The sequence below is a fragment of the Mandrillus leucophaeus genome, unplaced genomic scaffold (assembly GCF_000951045.1).
Source record: "Mandrillus leucophaeus isolate KB7577 unplaced genomic scaffold, Mleu.le_1.0 Scaffold507, whole genome shotgun sequence".
Lineage (NCBI taxonomy): Eukaryota > Metazoa > Chordata > Mammalia > Primates > Cercopithecidae > Mandrillus > Mandrillus leucophaeus.
The window spans coordinates 656,595-665,206 of NW_012105442.1; the positions used below are offsets into that span (position 1 = coordinate 656,595).

The window sequence follows — 8,612 nt, forward strand, 5'->3', positions numbered from 1 at the left end:
TTCTCCTGCCTCAGCCCCCTGAGTAGCTGAGATTACAGGTGCCCGCCACCACGCCTGGCTAATTTTTGTATTTTTAGTAGAGATGGGGTTTCGCCATGTTGGCCGGGCTGGTCTCGAACCCCTGACCTCAGGTGATCCACCCCCCTCAGCCCCCCAGAGTGTTGGGATTACAAGCATGAGCCACCGTACCCAACCAAGATTTTTCTTAAGTAATGGACTAACTCATTATTTTTGGTTATGTTACCTTAATTAATTTAAATTGATTCTTTGTTCAAAAACTCAACAAGGAAGCCTTGATCATTCAGTCAAATATTATAACACTAATTTTTAATATTTTCTACAACATTCAAGAACTGTACTTGTATATTATTTATGTATGCTGTCATCTATTTGATTAGTGTTCATGAGCATTGTTCTGAATATGACTTTACTGTAATATATTGCCCATAGTTTTCTAATTTTTTAAAATGATGCCATTTAGTTCTTGTATGGCAACCATTTGTAATACTTTAAAAAGAAAATGTATTCCTGGGAAGTATTTCTAGCCTCAGGTATAGCAGAAATTATAAAAGTTCAGTCCTCATGGCAAATGATATGCCACATTCTAAGTTAAAGCCTTGTTGTTGCCTAGAATTATAATGCTTGTAAGTAATAAGAGATGGCAACATTTTTGCTGATGGCATTCACTTTAATTTACTTATCAAATAAATTTCTGAGTCTTTTGAATTTGGTTTAATCCTTTCATTCTCTGAGCTTCTTCTCTACCTGTGAAAACAAATCATTTTTTACTACTCCTGTTTACCACCACCATCACCAAATAGTATCACTTCATCCAAGCAATGTGATTTATATGTCATTTTCTGTCAACTGTCACAAACAGTTTAAAACTATGGGTTCTTCTTGTTACCAGAGCAAATGATTAAGATTGTGAGATAGGGTATAGACAGTGGGGAGACCCAGACAGAGGAGAAAGCAAGCCTCAAATGTGAGATTGTCACTTTTTTTTTTTTTTTTTAAACAGAGTCTCAATCCGTCTCCCCACCTGGAGTGCAGTGGCGCCATCATGGCTCACTGCAGCCTCAGCACCCCCCCAACCCTGGCCTCAAGTGATTCTCCCTCGTCAGCCTCCTGAATAGCTGAGATTACAGGCACATGCCACCACGCCCAGCGTATTTTTCTATTTTCTGTTGAGACGGGATTTCACCATCTTGTATGGGCTGGTCTCAAGCTCCTAGACTCATCTCATCACCTTGGCCTCCCAAAGCACTGGGATTACAGACGTGAGCCACTGCCACCAGCGAGATTGTCACTTTTAAAACTAGCCATGGGCTGGGCATGGTGGCTTATGCCTGTAATCCCAGCACTGTGGGAGGCTAAGGCCTCCCAAAGGATTGCTTGTGTCCAGGAGTTCAAGACCAGCCTGGGCAACATAGCAAGACTCTGACTCTGTTTTTTTTTAATTAGCTGAGCATTGTGGCACACGCCTATAGTTCCAGCTACTAGGGAGACTGAGGTGGGAGGATCGCTTAGGACCAGGAGGTCGAGGCTGTAGTGAGTTGAGATTGTGCCACTGCACTCAGCCTGGATGACAGAGCAAAATCCTTCTCAAGAAATACAACAACAACAACCACCCAGCCATAGATTTCTCTAGTTGTTTCCTGAACTCATGGCATCCTCACATTAATTTTCCTCCCTGACCCTGTTTCTTTTCAGTAAAGTCTCATTGTCCAGTTTTAGAAGTGTGGGCATCTTTGTAGCAGTTTTCTAAGTTATCTGATGATCTTGTGAGGGTGTATTAATCCTCTTCCTTCTTTACTTGTTGTCAGGGGGCTTGTACATGACAGCCGGAATAGCCTCCAGTTGAGGGGCTTGGTGGTGCTCCTTATCTCTAAAGCAGCTGGGCCCAGCAGCGTGAACACTTCGTGTCAGAACTATGACATGGTCAGTGGGATCTACTCATGGTAAGAAGAATTTAGTCTTTTGACATTGCTCTCTACGTCATGTTTTCTTTTACTGGACAGAGGCCAGTAAAAATCACCATTCTTTGTCATTCTCTGATTCAAAGATAGATTAAAATATATTATAAGGTTAAAAATGGATTTTTATTGTTTGTAGTGAGTGATAGTCTTGGCCAACTCTACACATAACTCTGGTAAATTTCTTCACACATTTGTGTGAAATACTTTCATTTCTACCTTGGGCATTTAAAATTTTCTGTTCATCACTTCTCCCTCACCTTATGATGTATTATTGTGTCTCTGTGGAGACCTCTGTGCCACTTAGTTCAGGATTTATGATTTTTAAATCTACTCAAAATGATACCTTGTTGGCCAGGCACAGTGGCTCACACCTGTAATTCTAGCACTTTGGGAGGCCAAGGCTGATGGGTCACTTGAGGCCAAGAGTTTGAGACCAGCCTGGACAACAGGTGAGACCTCATCTCTACAAAAAATTTAAAAATTAGCTAGTTGTGGTGGCATGTGCCTGTAGTCCCTGTTACTCAGGAGACTAAAGCAGGAGGATTGCTTGAGGCCAGGGAGGTTGAGCCTGCAGTAAGCCGTGATCGTGTCACTGCACTCCAGCCTGGGTAACAGCAAGACTCTATCTCAAAATAAAATAAGATAAAATAGTACCTCATTGTATAAAGATTGATGCTGCTATCATTTTAAGAGCTATAGTCTACTTTTTTACTGGTTATTGGAATAAAAAATTTTTACATCTCACGCATTTAGATTGAAAAACAAATTTGTAAATATGTATTACTCATTTTTTGCTGCATGTAAAATAAAATTTTCAGTTTTGTTTAAAAAATCACTGGATATATTTTTAGTAACAGTATGTCAGCAATAATTTTATTTAATTCTAGCAATATGCTTGGCACTGTATTAAAAGCCTATATAGATGTAACAATCAACAGTTAGACTTTGGCATATGAAATTAAAACCACCCTAACAATATAGGTGATAAGGAAATTTTCCTCACAAAAAGAAGCATTTCTAGGAACTTTGACTTATGGCTAATTGACCTTGTTGATTTACTTTAAAAATAGATTTTTTAAAAAAATTTTATTTCTAGTGGTCTTGTCCATAAATGTTTTCTGTTCCATAATATTTAGGGATTACTGTTGCTTGCCAGCCAGAAATTCAATGATCCTTCCTCATTAGCAAGAAAGCAAAAAGATTACTGTTGTGACTGCAAATGCCCATTCCTCCAACCAATATAATTTTTTGTAAACCTTTACCATTCATTCATACAAATACCCTTCACTATAAGGGATATCTTGTGATCACCTATTCACTCTGAAATGGTTTATATTTGTTTAGTGCTTTTAGGTTACTAAGCATTTTTATGACAGCTATTCCATTTGGTTCTTATAATAATGACATAGTAAGAGTTGTTAAGCTTATTTTACTCAAGAAAACAGATTCAAAAATTTTGAGGCTTTTTCTGGTGACACAGCTTGTAATGAGGAGAGTTGAAGCTCTAACTGTAGTTCTCATCTTCCCTCCAAACCTCATTGTTGTTTTTTTTTTCTTGATTCCATTCTACCTTTGTAGTCTATTTCAAAATATGTATGTATTTCAGTTATAGATCAGACTAGCATTAAATTAGTATGTTTTTAAAAAGTCATCTTGTAAGCATATCTTTAAAAACTTTTAAATGGAAAACTCTTTGTCACATCTTTAGTACATCTACATCCTTCCCCAAAACCTGCTTAAAATAGAGCTCAAAAGTTTACCTTAGAGGCCGGGCTTGGTGGCTCATGCCCATAATCCCAGCACTTTGGGAGGCTGAGGCAGATGGATAATGTGAGTCTAGGAGTTCAAGACCAGCCTGGGCAACATGGAGAAACCTCGTCTCTACAAAAAATATAAAAAATTAGCCAGACTACAGGCACATGGTGGCATGTGCCTGTAGTCCCAGCTATTCAGGAAGCTGAGGTGGAAGGATCCCTTGAGCCTTGGAGGCAGAGGTTGCGGTGAGCTAAGATCGCACCATTGCACTCCAGCCTGAGCAACAGAATGAGACCCTGTCTCAAAAAAAAAAAAAAGTTTACCTTATAAATTTTGTAGAAAACTCTTGGCTAAGTTTAGTTGAGATAACTAGAGAAAATATATAAAAATTTAGAATGAGTACTAATTACCTGTTAGTCCCTGGAAAGCAAATGGACCTCACATTGCCTTGTATCCCGTGTATCTCTGTTTTTGTTTAGGAATTCCATTGATTTTCATACTGCTGACTTTGACCCTTTCTTATTAGTCATCTGCTTGTACATTTGGATAGCTACACATACAGATAGTGAGCACCTACTATTTTTTTTTTATCTCTAATCCTAAAATAATCCTTGCAAAATACTACTTGGTACATAGTAAATATTCAATAAGTATTTGTTACATAAGTAAGTTATTCCCATTTTACAGAAGAGATTACTAATACTCAGGTTAAGACTTACCTGAAATATTTTAGCTAGAAAGTGATACAGTTGGGATTGAAATCCTATTTTTATCTCAAAGTGTGTATACTCTTTCTACTCAGCAGGAACTATTAATCTGTATGCACATGGTGCACTGTGATCCAACCTTGTGTTTCTAAGTTCTTATCTAGCCTTTAGGAAACAATTTCATTGCTTTTGGTCCTTCACATAACATGTTGGTAGATGGTCATTGTAATCCAACCAAGTTGACTAAAAGAAATTTGGAAAAGAGTAGGGGTACACTGTGAACATGAAACCTTTCCAAATAACGTAAATGGGCTTTATACTCAAGTGTATAAAATCCACAATTACATTTAGGGAATAATCCTAGCATGTAAACCCAGGCTATTTTCTGTAATCAAACTTCATTTAGTAAGTCATTGGGGTGTTTGGGTGTTTTACACACTTGTTAATGTGAAAAAGTAATTTGGTATAGTACTATGAGAAACCATGAATTTGTTTCTCTACCCCTGAAGTCATTTGTTTAGCTCTTGCTTCCTTAATTGTTCAAGTGTAACTTTTGCTGGAGGCTTGTATCTATAATGCCACAGTGAATTATTTAACATTTGAGGGAAGTACTGATTTGGGAGCTTTTTAATTCACCTCCAAACTACTGGGATTTACCTTGTTGGTAGGTTTTCTCTCATAAACTTGACTTTGATGTCAGACAATGGGACCTGAGTAAATTACCTGAAGGACCAAATGGGAGGGAGGTGATCTCTTTTGTTTGGCCTAAGGATATAATTGGTGCTGTGGATGTCTAGTGAACTAATAACAGCCAGGAGAGGCAGAATTTAGACTAAAATGTAATAACTACATTTTGAAAATCGGGCAGGAAAGCCACATTTATAAAAATGTACCATAAACGTTCACCATAGCCTTTGCCAACAAGACTGTGAGCTTTATTTAGGCTTATTCCACTAACCTTGACTTTTTAAAAATTGGTTGCAAAGCCAGTCAAAAAAGTATTACTAAATTTACAATTATCCCTAGCCACAATCAAGAAAATGTTTACAACTTCCCATTCTATTAGTAATAACATATTTTTATTTTGTGTACAAAAGATAGTTTATTACAATATATAATGTATAATATTAAAAAGTATAGATTTTTCTCATGATATGATTATTAAGTTTACAGAAATTCACGTGAATATTTTGGCTGATAGTTCTGCTTTCTTGGTTGTTTTATCAAGAACTGACTCAATCTTCTCTTCTAACTAGTAGTTAAAAGCAGGCCACAGACTGAACATATTTGCACTCTACTTTCATTTCCTGAAGTTTCCCAGACCTTCTTAACTGGTAGAAGAGACTGAAACAAGTATGCCAAACGCATTTTCTTTTCTTCTCGAGTACCCGGCTGGACTACACTTCTCAGCTTCCCAAGCAAGTGACTGGCCATGTGACTGAGATCTAGCCAATAGAGTAGGAGTAGAAGTGATATTTACTATTTCCTGGCCATAAAAATGTTGCATTTGTCATGCTCCGTAAGCAGATGATCTGGGAAGTGAGCCATTCAAGATGCAAGTTGCCTGTGTCCCTGAATCACTCTTGAAGGAAAGTCACCTGCCCATCAGGAACATGCATACAGACTAGATGTATGAGAAGAAAAACTGATTTGTTAAGCCACTTAAATTTTAGGGTTTCTCTGTTAACAACAGCAAATGTTACCTTTTTCCTTTTTTTTTTGAGATAGAGTCTCGCTCTATCACCCAGGCTGGAGTGAAGTGACGCAGTCTTGGCTCACTGAAGCCACTGCCTCCCAGGTTCAAGCAGTTCTCCTGCCTCGGCCTCCCAGGTAGCTGGGATTACAGGTGCCCGCCACTGTACCCAGCTTCTATACCCCACATCTTTGTGGGGTATAGAAGTACCTAGCAGGGCCCAGAACAGTACCAACATTGTAATTAATAGGCACTCAGTACGTAACTGTTACATGATTGTATGAATTTATGGAAAAGAGATTAGCTTTATTATGTATGCAGGTATTATGGATTGAATTTTATCCTCCCAAAATTCATGTGTTGAAGTCCTAACACCCTAGTACCTCACAACGTGACCTTATTAGGAGAAAGGATCTTTATAGAGCCAATCAAGTCAAAATGAGGTAATTAGAATGGGCCCTAACTCAATATAACTGGCATCCTTATAAAAAGGGGAAGTTTGGACACAGATATTCATATACAGGGAGAATGCCCTGTGAACTGAAGGCAGCCATCTACAGGCCAGCCTCACAGCCCTAGAAACTCATATATGAGAAGTAGGGAATAAAGATGAGGTGGAAAGGAAAGGTTGAAGTCAGACTGTGAAGGGCCTGAGGAATTAGGGCGATATCCTGGAGAAATTGTGGGGAGTTCAAGAGACAGCAGAGTGGACTTGGAATCTGGAAGCTGACTGCCCCACCTAGTAGCCGCGCCTCAGTGGGTACTTCACAGAATGTTTTCAGAATTAAACAAGTGAGTAGAATAATGCATGGCATAGTAAGCATTCTGTAAGTGTTTGCTCTTATTCTTAGCTATTATCACAAAGGTGTTTAAGCAAAAGGGGTCACGTTACTGTATCTGTGCTATGGAACATAATTAGCTGATGCTTAGAAGGTGACCCTGAGAGGTGAGGTCCAAGATAAGAGAGTCAGCCAGGGAATTATTGAAGTAGTCTAGGCAAAAACTGAGAGGGAAAGCAGAGACTTGGAGAGGCAATGGAGCTGTTGCCCATAGCAAGCAGTTAAAAATTGGCTGAACCAGACTTGAACCCATTGGGTCCTTTGATTTCGTGCCTTTTTCTTGTCAGCATTTACCAATTTCTCTTCCAGAGCTAAAGTTATAACTAGATGTTCAGTGAGACAAAGGGTTCTGGGATCAAATAAGTGTGGGCATGCCAGGTTAAACAGAGTTAGAAAGATTCCTTCATTTAAGAATTCTCAGGAGTTAGGTACAGATTTATGTATCATGACTCTGACATGTTGTTTCCCAGTCATTTGACTACAGAACCCATTGGCCCCTGTCAGTAGTAGTACACCTTGTGGAAAGCTGCAAAAGTTAGGTAAATGTTTCTCTATATCAGCATGCCTAACTTTGAATCCTAATGAGAACTCTGTGAGGCAGAAATAACAGTTTCAGGCTGGGCATGGTGGCTCACGCCTGTAAACCCAGCGCTTTGGGAGGCTGAGGTGGGCGCATCATTTGCGATCGGGAGTTCGAGACCAGCCTGGCCAACATGGTGAAACCCCATCTCTACTAAAATAAAAAAGAAAAGAAAAGAAATAACCATTTCACCAGTGAGAAAACTGAGACTCAGAAAGGTGAAGTAACTTTCTAAGGTCCCATATTAAGTAGTCAAGTAGAGGAAGAAATATATATATTGGTTATAAATTGTCTGAGTTCAAATTCTTGTTTCATCACTTACTAGCTGTGTGACCCCAGACAAGTTAGATAACCTCTCTGTGCCTCATATGTCTATCAGGTGGATTAAATAAGTTAATACATCGAGAACCCTTAGAACAGTGCCTCATACATAGACTATGCTTCACAAATGTGGTTTCTTATTGCCATTCCAGACCCCAGTCATGCTGCTTCATGGCCTTTATTAGATTTCCCACTCCTTCAGAGTAGGCACTTAGCTTTGTATACCTTTATAGCTCACCAATGCCTTGAACATAGTATTCATTTAAATCTCTATCTGGATGACTGGATCGTCTGTATAACATAAGTGTTTTAGACTGAAACAAACATTTGAAACACATGCTTTACAGTGTAAGTCTTACAGAGTAGTTTAACATGGACCGTGACTTAAAGGGATGTCAGTTTATTATGTCCTTTGCAACCTGTAGTTCAGGATGTGAGCTATAATCAGACTCTAAAGCACTCTTCATGAAACAATCTTAATTTTTAAGCTAGTTATTATGTGAAGCAATATAATATATTTAAAGAAGGAAAAGAAAAGTATTGGTCAGGTGCCATGGCTCATGCCTGTAATCCCAGCACTTTGGGAGGCTGAGGTGGGTGGACCACAAGGTCAGGAGTTCAAGACCAGCCTGGCCAAGATTGTGAAACCCCGTCTCTACTAAAAATACAAAAAAATTAGCCAGGCATGGTGGTGGGCACCTGTAATCCCTGCTACTCAGGAGGCTCAGGCAGAGAATT

The 8,612-nt window shown here is 38.9% G+C and overlaps 1 protein-coding gene across 1 annotated transcript in view; it reads left to right on the forward strand.

Moving 5' to 3' along the window:
- PDSS2 (prenyl (decaprenyl) diphosphate synthase, subunit 2) overlaps nucleotides 1-8,612 on the forward strand; it is a 315,612-nt gene that overhangs the window by 115,167 nt on the left and 191,833 nt on the right. Inside the window, exon 2 of the mRNA XM_011996258.1 lies at nucleotides 1,827-1,961. Within this exon, the coding sequence (XP_011851648.1) occupies nucleotides 1,827-1,961 (135 nt within the window). The remainder of the gene's footprint in view (nucleotides 1-1,826; nucleotides 1,962-8,612) is intronic.